Source organism: Anastrepha ludens, chromosome 6 (assembly GCF_028408465.1).
Source record: "Anastrepha ludens isolate Willacy chromosome 6, idAnaLude1.1, whole genome shotgun sequence".
NCBI classification, from domain to species: domain Eukaryota; kingdom Metazoa; phylum Arthropoda; class Insecta; order Diptera; family Tephritidae; genus Anastrepha; species Anastrepha ludens.
Genome location: NC_071502.1, coordinates 101,860,691 through 101,877,657, shown reverse-complemented (window position 1 = coordinate 101,877,657; position 16,967 = coordinate 101,860,691). Strand labels below are relative to the sequence as shown.

General features: G+C 35.3%; 1 protein-coding gene across 19 annotated transcripts in view; it reads left to right on the top strand.

Annotated features, from left to right (window-relative positions):
* Positions 1-16,967, top strand: part of LOC128868316 (patronin) — a 50,544-nt gene that overhangs the window by 8,714 nt on the left and 24,863 nt on the right. For 14 of the 19 annotated variants that reach the window (XM_054110269.1, XM_054110274.1, XM_054110273.1 and 11 more), the window contains 12 exons: positions 2,112-2,192; positions 2,537-2,686; positions 5,757-5,819; positions 6,360-6,509; positions 6,856-6,985; positions 7,060-7,301; positions 7,374-7,513; positions 7,595-7,705; positions 7,812-7,958; positions 13,421-14,599; positions 14,688-15,224; positions 16,708-16,944. In XM_054110269.1, coding sequence (XP_053966244.1) covers positions 2,112-2,192; positions 2,537-2,686; positions 5,757-5,819; positions 6,360-6,509; positions 6,856-6,985; positions 7,060-7,301; positions 7,374-7,513; positions 7,595-7,705; positions 7,812-7,958; positions 13,421-14,599; positions 14,688-15,224; positions 16,708-16,944 — 3,167 coding nt within the window. The remainder of the gene's footprint in view (positions 1-2,111; positions 2,193-2,536; positions 2,687-5,756; positions 5,820-6,359; positions 6,510-6,855; positions 6,986-7,059; positions 7,302-7,373; positions 7,514-7,594; positions 7,706-7,811; positions 7,959-13,420; positions 14,600-14,687; positions 15,225-16,707; positions 16,945-16,967) is intronic. The other 5 variants (XM_054110272.1, XM_054110283.1, XM_054110276.1 and 2 more) reach the window with 3 other exon arrangements.

Here is a 16,967-nt window from a genome sequence, read left to right as displayed (position 1 = left end):
TTCTTTTTACCACTTATTTATCCCATTAATGTGCTTATAGCCCAGAATATCAAAATACCATCATAAGAAAATAACTTCGTCCGACTGGCAGTAAAAACCAATCCATATAAAAATACCTGTAAAAATATCCCTCTGATCAGTGGTGATCAATATTAACATATCGCACCCTAAATACAAAAGGGTCACAACTCAAAATGTACCTTCTTCTCAAATATGAACGAGACGTTATCAATAAAACGGTCCGCGGATGACATATGGCAAAAATAAATTTTTTGTTTTTTGGTAAGACTGTTATAAGCTTACATGGCAAATTTCAGCGTGATATGTCACATAGTTTGTTTTCTGTGCTACTGTAAACAAGTCAAGCTCGAGTGTGGAAAATTTTGAGTTGTGACCCTTTTGTATTTAGGGTGCGATATGATTGATTTGAGTAAGAAACCGCCCTTGTACTAGAAAAGTTCTCATATTACCGGCACCTCAGTACTGTCGACCAGCTGATGAGTTATTTGAAGGGCAGAGAACCGGCCGGCGTTGATAACCGAAATGTGTTTCAATCTTTGTCTGATTAAGGGCATACAAAATGTGACCGCTCATATAGCTAGCGAATAGCCAACAAAAGGTAAACGAAACAATTTCGCTGCTACCGCCTTCTAGGCCCCAAACACCGCCTATGCACTTACTCTGCCTTCAGTTTACTTACTCGGTTTTCTCACAATACCTATTTTAGATCACCACCTGCAAAAATCAAAGAAAAGTTTTAAGCCCTTAGAGAAGGTATTATATATAGCTACTATATACCGCTGGGGTCTTATGCCATTTTTAGTCTATCGAACAGTAGGTTCATACCCAGTAAACTCGCTAGCCACTCAACACAGTGAGGCAAAGTTTAGAACGAGCGCGGTTGAAATCTTTCGAACCTACTGTTCTATTTTAGTAAATGCTACGGCATTCAAAATTTTATTAGTAAAGCTCGAGGTCCAGTTGAATCCTGAATGGTGGACCAATCATTAAAAACGATTATTTTTAATAGGGTTGTCGTCTTATTTATATACTTTACACAAATTAAAATTTATTTTTTACTTTTTTTTTCTTGACCGCATTTAATATTTTTTTTTAATTCTTATTTTTACATTTATTTCTTTTATATTTTAATATTAATATTTTTCAATTGCTTAATATTGTTTTACTTTTTTATATTTTATTTTATTTTGAGAAATAAACATTTTTCTGATTTATATTTGGTTTTAATGTTTTTAATATTTTTTTTTAATATTTTTTTCATCTTATTTTTATTTATTTCTTTATTTTGTGCTTTATATTTTTTTTGTTTTATATTTTTTGTTTTTGTGGTTATACATTTTTTGTGTTGTGATTTTTCTTTTATTGTTTTTTTTTTTTTTTGAAAACCAACACTTTTTTGCGTGCGCCATTTTTCTTAAAATACTCTCTTCTAACAAATCCTCAAATAAGTTTTACAAATTTCCATGAATGTTTCTCGGAAATTCTCAAATTCTACATTTTTAAAAACTTCCTATGAAATCAAAAGAATGAACCAAATTCATGAAAATATCTGAATTACCAATTTTTTGAACTAATTTATTTGAGAGAAATGTTCAGCTTTTGCAATTTCATTCAAATATCGCTACAAAGCATGCCTAAATGTATGCAACATTTGCAGCAAGCTGCGAATTTTCATTGCCCTACAAATTATTGCTAATTTCACGTTTCATTTAGCGACTTTTGCCGTTACTTTTTACAACCCGTTTGTTCTTTAAACCCAGACAGGTAATAATTTACACCCTAAACACTCAAATAATTAATATTTCTAGTCGATAAATCTTGTTGGCAATTCTGCTCCAGCCTCAACAAACCCCATCTGCTCGAAACGTTACCAAATTTCAAACTAAATCTACTCTAACAATTTTTGCCTGCACACACAATGACCAAGCACTCAAGTTGACCTTTGCTTCTATGACAAAAATAAGAACTTTTAACCATTAAAAAAAAGCCATGCCTTCATAAATGCAAGTCTCTGCAAAGGTGGCTTAAGTGGTTAATATTTCGTGAAAATTACAACTTTTTTGTTACTTTTTTTTCCTTTTATTTTTTAGTTTCTTTTTCGGCCCCGGCAGATTCTTCGGCCAGAAGTGAATTAATGCAAAATGCGGGGGTGAGAAATTCGGAGAACGAAGGTAAAATTTTTGTTTAAGTGAATGTTTTAAATAATTTCGGGAGATTTGAAATAAAAAAGCCTAAAAAATAAAGCTTTTCAACTCGCTAAGATTTATTTATTATTTTTCTTTTTTTGTGTATTATAATTGTTTAAAGTGTGGAACGCCTTAATTAAATGTTTATATATATTTTAAATTTTTAGAATCATTTATATATGTTAATTTAATTTTCACCGGCAAATGCAGCTCTAATCACCTGCAAATATTTTGTCATTATTGCATTTTTATGTTAACCAAACGAGTTTTTAAATTTTATTTTTCCTTTCATTTTTTCCTTTTTCACTTTTTTCAATTGCATTGCGTAGCTTTTGTTGTTCATAAGTCACGTGGCGTCACAACCCTATCATCGTTGCACTCACAACAACAACAACACCAGCAACAGGAGCCATTGGTTCCCGCACGTTTACGTCAATCGAAAGAAAAGTCAAATATCGAGACAAAGGCTGATGAAAGAGGTTTGTAAATATTTGCTACAAAGAAATGCTGGACGGACGGCATACATGCACGAATGGTCACGATGTATGCATGTGTGAAGTTGAGAGTTAATTTTAGATGATTTTGAAATGTTGTATTGCTTTTTAAGCTAGGCTTTCTACAAATGCTTTTTCTTAAGTACTTTAATTTGATTAACTTTCTTGAATGATTTCTAAAAAATAGTTTTTCAAATCCCCTTTGAAATGTTAACATTAAGTCCTATCTAAGTATCTGAGTACTATACAAAATAACTTTACGATAATGATTTTACCAAAATACATTTTCAGAAATATTACAAAAAAAAATGTTTGCGAACATGTGTTTTTGAAGTATGTGACACACACAGTATTTTGAAATGCGTTTTTGTTCAAAAAATAGTTTTCGAAAAAATTTTCATTAAAAATTTAAATTAATAAATCGTTTTTACCTTAAATACCGTAAATTCCTTTTCCGAAACGCTTTGTTTTTTGAATACTTTATAGAAGTAGAAGCAAAAAATCTTTGAAAAGAATTTATTGAAGCCTTTCAAAACTGGTTTTACTAAAAATACAGCAAATTACTTTTTCATAGTTTCATTTTGTGTAAAAAACTAAAAATAAATATTCTAGTATGTAGTGAATTTTCGAAATTGCTTTTTTAAAATACGCCCTATACTTTTTTCAAAAACTCTTTGCAAAAATTCTTTGAAAAGAATTTATTGGAATCCTTTCAAAACTGGTTTTATGATACTAAAAATATCGTAAATTCCTTTTTCAAAATGCTTTGTTGGAAAATAGTTTTCAAAAACACAATTTCGAACAAAAGTTTGTAAAAACATAACCAAAGCTTTTTCGTCGTAATTTTCTTTTTAATTTCCAAACTGAACTTTATTTTGTTAAAAAAAAACTAAAAATAAATATTTTAGTATGTAGTGAATTCTAATTACAGCCAGTCATATTTTTTCCAAACTTGTCTACTCAATTTTTTTCGAAACATTTCTTCAATTTTTTGTACATTCTGTGAAAAAAGTACGGGGAATTGTTCAATAAAACGCAAACTAATTGTTTAATCATCAAAATGTATTTTGTCGTCTTCAAAATAGGCTCCATTCGAAGCAATACACATGTGCCAACGATTAGTCCAGTCATCAAAGCACCTTTTAAACGCGTGATGTGAATTCTCCTTAATGAGCTCTGCCTCTATCGATTTAAAGCGGCGTCCGCGGATTGGCAATTTAAGTTTTGGGAAAAGGAAAAGAGTCACAGGGGGCTAAATCCGGTGAATCCGGTGGTTGTTCAATGATATTTGTCGAGTTTTTGGTCAAAAAAGTTTTCACAATATGAGCTTTATCAGACGGTGCGTTATCATGGTGCAAGATCCACGAGTTTTCTTTCCACAAATTGAGCCATTTCCTACGCACATTCTCCCTCAAACATCGCATAACGTCCAAATAATATTCTTTATTTATAATCAAAGAAAACGAGTAGCATGACTTTCACTTTTGACCGACTTTGACGTGGTTTTTTGGGGTTTCGGCTCATGTAGATAGCGCCATTCAGCCGCGTGTTGACTGGTTTGCATGTCAAACTCATATACCCACGTCTCATCACCTGTTATGATGTGCTGGATAAACGTTGGGCCCGAATTCACTTGCTCAAGCATGTCTTCAGCGACCTTCGATGATTTTTTTGAAAGAAATTCAACTCTCTTGGAACGAGTCGAGCGAGCAGCCACGCGTCTCATGCCCAATTGATGGTGTAAATGTTGCGAATTGAAGGTATCGAACTACCTCCCTCAAACTTAAATGATGGTTTTCCAGCACCATTTCCTTGACTTTATCGACATTTTTATCCGTTGAAGACTCTGATGTGCGACCGGATCGGGGCAAATCTTCTACGACTTCTCGGTCCCCTGCAAAAGCCTTATACCACTCGTAGTCCCGTGTTTTTGATAAAGCACACTCGCCATAGGCTTTCTGCAACATTTTCAACGATTCGGCACACGAAATCCCGTTTAAACACACAAAATTTAAGACAAATTCTTTGTTCGATATTTTTATCCATAGTGGAAATCGCAGAGCACACTTGCGGTTGAGGGATATAGTTACTTGTAATTAAATGCCAAACACAAGCTAATTGACGGATCGCGCTCAAACTCTGCGACACTATAGTGGACAGTTGTGCTAACATTCCAGCAAACCAAATTTGGACAAATGTGTAACGCGCGCTTTTTAAATGAACAATTCCCAATATTTTTTTGACAGAATGTATTTTCATTTTGTAAGTTGTTTTACAATTCCCAATTTTAACTTCACTTAGTTTCTAAAATTTGTTTCTAGTATGTAGTGAATTCTAATTATGGCCAATGCGATCTATAAACTCACTAAATCTCATAACCTCAATAAATATGTTTCATAAATTTTACTCATATTACTTATGCCGTGTCAAGAAGCTAGAATAAGTTTTTTTGCATACTAAAATTAATAATTGAAATAAAATTACGGAGGCTAATTAAAACAGATAAATACACCCACATTGTCCTGTTTCCACCACGAAGTCGTTTAAATTTGTATCGAATAAATTTGTATAGTAAATTTAATTTAATAAAGTAAATTTTTTTGATCGCTCCGTATGCTCTTTAAAATGCATAGTGAAAGTCTAGCTTAAGTATTTCTGTAAATTTGAAACACAATTTCTTTATATGTCTGTGTATGCAAGTTAATATTTAAAATCTTTTAATCTGAACTTAGATTTTGCTGCTTTTTACTTGAGCAAATTAGATGAGATTGTTTTCGCTTACTTACAATTTTTTAGTAATTGACACTTTTTAATACTTTTTTAACTCACATAAAATTTTGTAAACGTTTTTCGCTTTTTTTTAATTAAAAATATGTATGTTACTGTAACTCACTGAGGTTTAACTTTTAGTCTTGAAACGCTTCTTACAATCAATGAAATAGATTTTAACTACATATACATATATATGTCATTAGGCTACTCGTACAATACAAACACACTACCCATATGTACATTTACGTACTCTATTAAAAGTAAACTCATCCCAATAAATTAGGTGATTACGTACCAGCAGGCAGACCCAGCAATTGGGAGCAAAATCGGCGTCCTAGCTATGCAGGTAATTCGCACAAGAAGTACAAATAGAAATATACGTATTTGTATATATATATATTTGTCATATTACACACCAAGAAAGTGGCAGAAAAGTAAATAAATTTGTAATTGAGTTACTAAAAAAATGAAAAAAAAAAATTAATTCACAATTTAGAATTTTAAAACTCGTAAATTTCTCAGTTTGTCGCTTTCTAGTGTTGTGTATGTATGTGTACTTTTAAATCAGCTACTTTCGTAAGATCAACATTTTTCCACTACACTTTCCATATTTACCGTTACTTGCACTTTTTCTAATATCTACTGCATGCTTTTTATAAACTATTTCTTTACTGCCGAACGCAACGTTAGTGCTCGCTAATTTTGTATTTTGAATTGCATGGCTTTCACATTTTGTAGTCGCACACTAATATTTAGTTTTGTTGTTTTTGTTTTTGTTTTGTTTTTGTAATCATAATAACTCATGTCTGTGAATACGCCCAAAAGTGTTAAGCAAATACAAAACATTTTCACTCCCACATTTCTTCTTCTTTTCTACGCATTTTAGGCCGGCGCTCACGCAGGAACTCATCCAGCGAAGACTCTCAATTGACAATTGAGAATTTTGGTGGCTCTCAAGATCAGTTGAATGCTGTGGGACGTTTTGAGCGAGAGCGTGAGCGCGATAGAGAACGAAAGCTGTCAAATGTTAGTGTGGGTAAGTGGCGTATAAAAATTAATTTTAATAATAATAATAAAAAAATTATATAAAGGGTGGCGCAAAATTAACCATTCAACTTTTTACTAAAAAAAAAAAAAAAATTATTTTGAATGACGGAAATCTTTATTTTGACCCTTACGTGCTCCATTGCTTGTCTGTTTGTATGCTGCAGCTGTCTAGCTCACAAGTGTCAAATATGATTGCCGTAGGACGATATTTGCAAATATTATAAATCTTTCCATAATTGATTAATTTTGCGCCTCCTGTTAGAAGATTAAGAATAAAAATTATAAAAAAAAAAATCTGTAATAAAAATTACAAAAAAAAATCTGTATCCTCGCAGAACCCGCTGTGGCTGTACGCTCCTCCATTGCTGATGCACGCGGCACGCTGCAGCTGGGCTACGATACCGACTCTGGTTCGGAAAAGCAGGATCGTGAAACCGAGAAATATTTAATGAAACGGCATGCAAGGTAACACAAAGCAACTTCGCCACAAAAAATCACTTAATTACAATTTTTAATTCCCCTTAATTAATACCCCTTAGTACCGACAATGTTAACATGAATGCCTCCAATACTCAACTCAATAGCATTGTTAGCACGGTGAGCAGTCCAATGCCTTCGACCCGTAGACAACATCCAATTGAAAAAGACAACCTGGAAGAACAGCAACAATATGCCGATCAAAAGGATAGCAGCACGAATGATTATGAGCACACGCTGACTAGGCGTTCAACGCAAAGTTCTGGTTCGAGCAAAGTGGAGGCTTGGAATAATAGTAAAATAGGTGTGAAATTTCTTAAAGAATTTTCCATCATTCAAAAGTTATTTTATGCAATCTCTTTACTCCTTTCTTAAGATCCTTATGATGACGATCTGCGCACGCTTGAGAATGCCTCCAAGTTGTCCAATATTCGCATGAAACTCGAAGAGAAACGTTTGCGCATCGAACAGGATAAGCGACGTGTAGAAATGGCGCTACTGCGTCATCAGGAAAAGGTAATGACCGCAATTAATGTTTCTAATTTACTAATATCACACTCACATACATAACTCGTACTTACAATACAAATTTTGAAGCTCGCACGCGAGGATATGGATGCCTCGTCGGATGTGCTGAAGTGGGAAACGTTAAGTAACGATTCAAATCGTACACCAGATCTAGATCCGCTCGACTTGGATAAGTATCAGGTAGCGCTTAAGTTTAATTTGGTGCCAATAATAACCTAATGCTAAATGCTAACTAACACTTAAATGTATTAACACTTGTGTTTCGTTGTTGTACTTTCTAATGCAGCAAAGTCTGGCTATTATGAATATGAATTTGCAGGATATACAACAGGATATTCAAAAGCTAACAGTCCAACAAAACCAAATACAAGCACAACAATTGCAAGCGCAACAATTGATGCACGCACAGCATATGGCCAACATGTTGAATCAGGTAGCAAACAAACAAACAAGAACAAAAAAATCAGAGTGAATGATTGCAAATTTGGAAAGTGTGCAGGAAGTGTGGGAAAATTTCAATGAATTATTGTGATAGCATAGAGTAATGGTGCTTATAAACTATTAAGAAATGCTTTTGTAGTAATAGTTCTGCGTCAGAATCCTCCTCCTTCCTTCCTTCCTTCCTATTAGATTCCTTTCCTTCTTATTTCCTTTGCAATGGTATCACCTAGAACGAATTTGATTTGCGCCCAAGTGTGCTCTCTCTCTCTCCCTGTGCAACCATTTCAATCTAGCCTGCCTCGGATATAAATCGTAGGCTTAACAATTCTCCAGAAATATTTAGTGAATGCTGGGCTATGAAAGAAAAATTATATAAAATGTTTTTGAATAACTAAAAAAAATTATTTTGATGGAAATCCTTATCGTGAATTTTACGCGCTCCATTGCTTGTCTGTTTGTATATTGCAGCTGTTTCGTTCTCAGGTGTCCAAAATGCTTTTTTTGTTTTGAAGAAAATTGTTGATGCTGTCGGTTCGGGTTCGGATTTTTATCCGCCTGCCACTCCAGCAGCATTCCCCAAACATTTACCGGGAATATTTATGTTGCTACAGTAGCAACAGCACCAAATTGAAAGCATTTGAATTGCTTAGTTCTTAAGGGGTTACATACGTCCAGCAGCGCCAAAAATGCGCTAAAAGAAAAACTGTTTTTAGAAGGGATAACAATAGAAATAAATGTAAAAAAATGTATACATTGTTTATTAGTACTTAAACTTTATACAAAAATTTATTTTAATTTTTCTTTACAAAAATTAGTGTATAAAAAATCACCTGACCCAAAGTACAATGGAAAAAAGCTGCTTCACGGTCTGCATCATTTCTCCTTGAAATGTTGTTGGATCTGTAAAAAGTAGAGCCTCTGTAGAGCCGAATTTTTGAATTTCGAAAAACTTTGCAATTTACGGTTTTTTACAAAAAATTATGCGTTTTACGTCATAAATGTCACACTTTAATTATGTTTATAAGATTTATTCAATAAAAATATCAAAAATCCGGCCCGACAGACTATAGAAGAAACACTTTCGAATATTAAAACAAAAACCGGCTCAAAAAATATCAAAAGTTGTATGAGTGATCAAGCAGACCGTGCCGGAAAAAGTAGTTTCGAGAAAAACGAGTTTAATGCTTGAGGCACAGGAGCGCGCGGATCGCTCTCTACCCAGTTAATGGGCTGTAGAAGCTATAATATTGGGAATTTCCGCATGAAAAATTCACAGTATATTTTTAAGATACTATACTTTCGAAATATCGGAAAAAACGATTTTTTCAAAATTCTGGACATATGTAACCCCTTAAAAAAGACTTTCAGTTGGAATATCGTTCTTTTGAAAATGTTTATTATTTGTAGATTCTGCATCTTCTCTAAATGCGCTTCATCTTCAATGCTGTCATGTTCTAAACAACAAAACAGAATTTTAATGGGCAGATCGTTGCGGCGAATATCAGCCAACGCCAATTCGAAATTCGCCCACCGCGATTTGGTTCGGTTTATATTTTTACTTGAATAATTTGAAAAGTGACTATTCAAAACACTGCACCGCTTTAATAAATTAAAAAAGAAAATGAAATGAAAAGAAAAAAATAAAAGATTGAAGCATGTAAAAAACAAGCATAAAAAAATTATTATAAAGTAAAATACAATTTTGATTAGATAGCGGAGCGGGAATGGGCGGAAAGTGTCGACGGTGCAGCAAATCATCATTACCATCATGATTTCTTCGTCTCCGTTGCATAGCATAGGGCCAAAGTAAAATGTTTCCCCTTTTCCCGGTGCGATTCCCGGATATATTTTTCACTTGCTGCCAGGTGATTGTTTTGTCCACGGCTTTGTATTCGATGCAGCGTCGCCAAGAGCCCCTAGGACTGCCTCTTCTGCGCTGTCCTTGGAGGTTTCAATCCAGCGCTTATCTGCTGATTTCAATGTCACCTTTTCGTAGGGTGTGACCAAGCCATCCCCATTTATGTTGTCGTATATCAGTTGCTATTGGTTTTTTATGGCATCGTCGATGCAATTCGGTGTTAAATATACAGTTGTCTGGCCACCAGATATGTAGAATGCGTCTCAAGCAGCGGTTCACGAACACTTGAAGCTTCTGTACAATTTCCTTAGACAGACACCATGTTTCACAGGCGTAGAGCAGAACTGATTTAACATTGGAGTTGAAATTCCGTATTTTTGTAGTAATATGCATTTGCTTGGACTGCTACACCGGACGAAGATTTGCAAATGCACCTTTTGCTTTTTGCAGTCTTGTAGATACATCCTTTTTGCATCCGCTTTCCGCAGTGAATTGGCTTCCATGGTATTGAAAAGCGTTTACATTATCAATATTTTCCCCTCCGGTATCGTTCGTGTGTACTGCCAAATGTTTGGTTTTCTTTGCATTGATTTTAAGTCCAGCGGCACTAGAGTGTTTTACGATATCATTCAACTTGCTTTGAGAAAATAGAACGATGTCATCAGGAAAATCTAGGTCTTCGAGATGTTCCATTGAAATCGGTTGCCATAGCCTTCCTCTTTTTCCTGCATTGTCGATTGATGGAGTTAGTATCTCATCGATGACAACAAGAAAAAGAAGCGGCGAGAGAATGCAGCCCTGTCTTACACCAGCGTCGGTTTGGATGGCATCCGAAAAGATTCTTTTATAAAAGTTTCGCATTCGAAGGCGACAATATTGTCAGGAACCCCTTTTCGTTGTAAGGAACACCGTATGTATTCGTGTTTGAGTCGATCAAAAACTTTTTCATAATCAACGAAGACTAGGGCGCAGCAAATGGCTAAAATATATTTGAATAATATAAAATATATAGGGAATTTTTGTTACATGTAAATTTTGTGATTAATCGTTCTATGCAAAAATGCGATTAGTCAAAAATTCTATTAATCTAATAAATTGATTTTTGAGTAATTTATATTCCAATGACTCCTGTAAATTCTTCTTCTCGATTGGCGTGATAAACGCTTACGCGATTTTGGCCGAATTCAACAAAGTGTCATTTTTTCTCGTATGTAAATTTACTTCTCTATTAATCAAAAATGAAAATTAATTGACGAGGAGAGTAATGGAGTAATTGGAAGCACGATTAAATAAGTTTTGAGTAATCAATAGTCGCACAGTCCCACTTGTAACAATGCTAAATAATGTTTTTAAATTGAATTTTTGAAGCTTGCCACATTTTGGCATAATAAAGAGTTGTTCCAATTGAAGAATTGTTCGAATGCTCATGCGTTCAAAAAAATAAGAGCGCGACGAATTACCAAGTTTTAACATTTTTTTTTTGTATATCATTTTTTTTTATATTTTTATAAATATACTTTACAACTAAAAGCTCTAAACTTTGCATAAATAATTGCACAAATATTTAATAAATTTAAGGGGTTAGGGGTAGTCAAAGGCCTGAAAAAATGATGATTTTCAATTGCTTTATTTTACAAAAATAAAAACATAGCATTGATATATTATGTTTCGACTTGACTTCAGCAAAATTTCAAAAAAAATAATAATTGTAAAAGTTATCGCTGTTTGTGGAGAGCCCGTTTCTCCAGAAGTCCCTTGCGGTGATCATCACAAGTCCTTGGAGATTCATCAAAAACAATCGGACAAGAGAAATTAGTTTTATCAATAGATAATCTTGTGTCTGATCGAGGCTTTTTTTATTTTTCAAAATTAACAATATGGCGGCCTCACGAAATATTTTTCAAATTTTCGAGAAAAAAACCGACAATTGTTTAAAAAAAAAATCGAAATTTAAAAAAAACAATCATTCAATAGCACGAGTTTTTTATGACTTTCAAAAACAGTGTGAATTTTATCACCAATTCAAAAAATATAATTTTGAGAAAAACGCATTTAAAGTTTTTGTTTTTGTTTGTTTATGCCCGAGCGCTCTTAATTGTTGAATAACTCGAAAAGTATTTGTCGAATTCACTTCACATTTCCACACATAATTTTTAAGATATTAAACTTTAAGAAAATGCAAAAAACAAAAATTCAATTTTTTAAATATTTTGACTACCCCTTAAAAAAATGGTCTTCATAATTTTCAACTTTTTAATCGAAATCTTTATAAAAGTTTTATAGCCAATAAATGCATTTTTATAACCAATAAAATTTTATTATAATAAAGTGTAAGTGTAAAGTCTCTCAAAAATCGCATTAATGTTGAGAAATTTCTTCCATATAAACCACATGTTCGGAAGTCTTTTATATGGAAAAAAACGCTCAACATCTCAGCGAAAAAAAAGTGTCACAAGGCAGCAAAACTTGTGAGCCACTTGAAACTTGCACTTTGACATACTAATATTGAATGGACTATAAAACTGCATACCTTGATTTTTACTAAAAATTCTCAATAAAAAGTTGGACATTTGTATGTATATTTTTCAAATTTGTTAAATGTTGGTAAATCTTTTACAAAATTTGGAGATTCGAGTTAAATATTGGGTTGTTCGGAAAATAATTTCGTTTTTTTGTGGATATATCGAGCTCCGAGGTTAAAGCCAGGCCTTTCAGGTGGTCATAAACAGTTGAATTCGATAAATTTAACCTCTCACCGATCTCACGTGTTGTTATGCGCCGGTTTGCATCAACCAATACCTTTATCGCGTTTTTATCAGCTTCAACCGGCCTTCCAGAACGTGGTGCATCTTCGATATCAAAATTGCCGGATCTGAATTTTGCAAACCAGTTCTGGCACTGGCGTATTGTCAACACATCTTCTCCATACACATCGGTTAATTTCTTTCTGGCTTGAACAGCATCTTATCTTTTCTATAGTAAAAAAGTAAAATATGACGAAAATGCTGCTTATTGCTCTCCATATTTAAAAGGGCACCGACCAAAAACTACTGCGTAAAATCGATTGACACACACACATAAGCCTTGCTATATCAGCTGTCAAAACATATAATGTGAAAATATACAATTAAATCCTCTGTCGGGAAAAAACGAAATTACTTTCCGAAGAACCTAATAGTTTTTGTTGTACAATGCACTAAACTTTGATAAAAACACACAAAAGCAAAAATTAAATATAAAAAATTGTTGAAAGTAGCTTATTCGTTGAGGTCCTATTATTTTGAACAGAGGTGTATGAGTTCAATTCTAACTCACAAAAAAAATTGAAAATGCATGAAAAAATTTTCGACAAAAATGTGATTTTAACGCTTTTAATAAAAAACATAAAATAATACTTAATTAATAATGCCCCTTAATAAAAATTTTGTAGGTCTTTAAATAGTCCTTCCCAAGTCGCACAAGTTTATGTGTAAATAGCAAAATTTCCTAATCGCTTCAAACTTCAATGTGCAGCGTTGCAAATTTAATTGAATGTATTCTAAAGTCACTTCTAATCTTAATTATTAATATAATTTCACACTCTTCCACCTCCCTAGCCACCTTATGGGTCACAACAACATCTCAGCGAGAATTTTAATCAAATGCCAATGCAGCAGCACAATTTCGGTTCAACACCACATCTAGCACATTCCTCATTCAATCCGCATGCCAATCTCTACAATTCGCGTCCGCCCAGTCGTGATCCCTACCAACAACAGATGCCATCGATGCCAATGCAATACATCAACGAACATGGCCAATATGTGCCTCAGCAGCAACAACAGATGCCGCCAATGATGCAGCAGCAGCAACAACATTACATGCAGTCCCAAAAAGTGTATGGTGATAATATGGTTCCTTACAACAACCACGTCTACGGTGGTCCGCCAGGCCCGCCTCAATATGCGCCACATCACAATCAAACACCTCCACAATATATGAATCGCGCCAGTATGTACGATGACTATGGGCGTGATCCAAGTTCACCACAACCGAATCCGATGTATCCACATGAAATGTCACCACAACCAGCGCAACCGCATCGACGCACTTGGAACCAATCAGTATACGAGCAACAGCAACAACAGCAGCAGCAGTACCAGCAACCGCAAGCACCTTTGGTGGATGTGAATGCTTGGCAGCAACAGAAGCAACGTTCTTGTTTGCCCATGGATGGCAACTACACTTGGAAAAAATCGAATCAAATGCAGAATAATAGTGGACGCGAGGGATTTGTGTTGCATCAAAATGATGGTGGCGGTGAATTTCAACATCTCTTCCGCTCCTCACCGCAGCATATGCAACACAACAACGATGGTGGCGGTGGTGGTGGCGTTTTACAGCGCCAGCATTCTGTAACCAATATGCCAATGTCAACGAAACAGGCGGTCACGACAACGGCGTCTTCCTCCAACTCTTCAGGCGGTCAACAGTTGTCCGATGATATGATGGCGCCTCAGAGTATCTGCTTTATTGGCGATGAGGATGATGTTGAGGAGCTGGAACGTAATATTATCGAATCTATGCAGAATACGCGCATAGCTGACTATGCACACCAGCAGCAGCAGCTTCAAATGCAACAACAACAGCAACAGCATTACCATCAACATGGTAGTGATGGCAGCTACGACGGTGGCAACGAGGTGCTGCCACAAAAGCTGCACATAACCAGTGGTAATCTGACATACCGCATACCCTCACCGTCCAGACCCGCTGTGAATGCCCATAGTTTTCAGGTAGCTACAATGCCAACTATGTATATATGTGTGTGTGTACGCGCTATGTGAGTATTATTAACTTTATTTCTCTCTATGCGCCCACTAGGATCCGCGTGATGCGAAAACCGAAAAAGGCTTTTACATATCCTTCGATGACAACCAGCCCAAGCGCCCTAAGCCGCCCTTGCGCGTGAAACGTTCGCCGAAGAAAGAGAAAAGCATGGATAGCACTGACCATCAGGTCACCAAAATGGAGCCACTCCATCGGTCGCATAGCATTAGCGAAGACAACAACCCGACCTATAACGGTGGTACAATGCATAGCGGCACACGGCAGTTTGGTGGCAACAACTTGGATGTGATTAAGAATGGCAACAAAATGAGTGAGATTAATACGGCTACATATAACAAATACACAGATGCACCAATACAGATACGCCATGATGACCTCAATAGCCAAAAAGCGCCTGCGCACCCACGCTCACCGGTGCACCAATTCAATACGTCTGCGGCGGCGGCGGCACTGTCGTCCTCACCTACACGTAGTCAACTGAATACGAATGCCGCTGGTGTTATCGGCAGCAGCAGTAGCAGCCAGGCGAAGGCGTTGGTGATTGGTACCGATGTGAGCAGCTTGGATCGCGTAAGTGTCGTTGAAAGTTGGTTTAGGAAAAAATGTAATGATTATTAATGTTAAACTACTAGTATAATACACAAAGATTTATAAGTGATGCGTGGGAATGACAATCGCAAAAGGGTAGGGAAAGGAACTGCATATGTATGTAGCAGCTGACTACTAATGTTTAAACCACTTTCTACTGTGGAGAAGCCCCGCTGCCTTTCCTTACATGGTGAAGATTTCGCAAAAGCTTCGCTTAAAGAGCCATGTCAAATGCTAGGTGAATTGAGCCTTTCTAAGTCTAAAGTGAGAAATAGTATTATTTAGCTAAAGACTTAAAAAAGCCATAGCTCAGATTTTAGTCAGCTAGAAGCATGCGGATGAAATCGTTATCTTAGCTTGAAGAAATATTTAAACCCATTTATTTGGAAACGTTTTGAGGAAATTTTATATCTAGGTTAGATTAGGTTAAAGGGGGAGCATGGTTTATAAGGTCAAAAAAATCATTTTTTTTTTTTCGTTTTAAGCGATTCCTAATATATTTCAGAATATTCACACAAAGTTACAGAGCCTAAACCTCAATATTTCCGTAGATACAAAGCCTAAGGTAGGTGAGCGTTAGGTAGTTACGCTGTGACTGGACAGCTATAGTACAAACTTTATCTTCTTTTCTCGACTTTTCATTTTTATGATTTCTTTAGAATTGGCGTACATGAATGAAAAAAAAACTAGTGAACCTTTTGAAATGAATCATAGCTTGTTCCCTTCAGTATTAAATTCTCTTCTATTTGAACTAACAAAATAGATAAAAAAAATTTGAATTTCTTTTAAACCTCCAAAAAGTTGAAATTTTGGAATTTCTCTCAGTTTTCTTAGTTCATCTAGAAAAAAAAATCATGATAATTAGAAATCTATTTGAACTTTTTGCTTTAGATAATAATTACGAGCTGTATCTTGTACGCCAGTTGGAAACTCCAGCGTTGCAGCGCTCTACTAATTTCTATGTTAAACATTTTTTTCAACTTATTTTAACCAGTACAAAATTTTTTTATACTTTTTAAATGTTCATTAAAAAATAGAAAAAACTTTGCAGTGCTAAATTATATTTTTCCTTAAAAAAAAAAATCGCAAAGAGATGCAATTTTTAGACCTCATAAACCAAGCTCCCCCCTTAAGGCGGCAATCGGTCGACCAACTCACTTAGACCTTACAGGTCCGTTGTAATACCATTGTGCGACACGAGAACTCATTTATTTTTCTTCATGGCACCATTTTGTGGTTCTTATGAAGCGCAGGATTGGTCCCATCCCCACGCCAGTCAGTTCCGTAAGAGAATTGAAAAAATGTTTACCTAGAAAACTCTGATTTCAGCTAAGGCTGGGCAATTGCAAAGGAAGTGCTCAACTGTTTCTTCCTCTAGTTTTATATCTAACTTTCACTTCTATCTTAATTGCTGTCTGTTTGTTTTTTTCTTTATTGATTCAAAAATGCATTTTGCTTCCGCTAGGAATCCATTGATGAAATGGAGCGACGCAAAGAGAAAATTATGTTGCAATCGTTGCAACGTCGTCAACAGCAAGAAGAAGCGAAGGCGCGCAAAGAAATCGAGTCAGCACGCAAACGTGAACTGGAGCGCGAAAAGGAGGAGGAGAAAGCGCGCAAAAAGGAAGAGCAAATGGCGCGAAGGGCGGCTATTTTAGAGCAACATCGCCTAAAAAAGGCCATCGAGGAAGCCGAGCGAGAGGTATATGCATCTTAAAATATTCT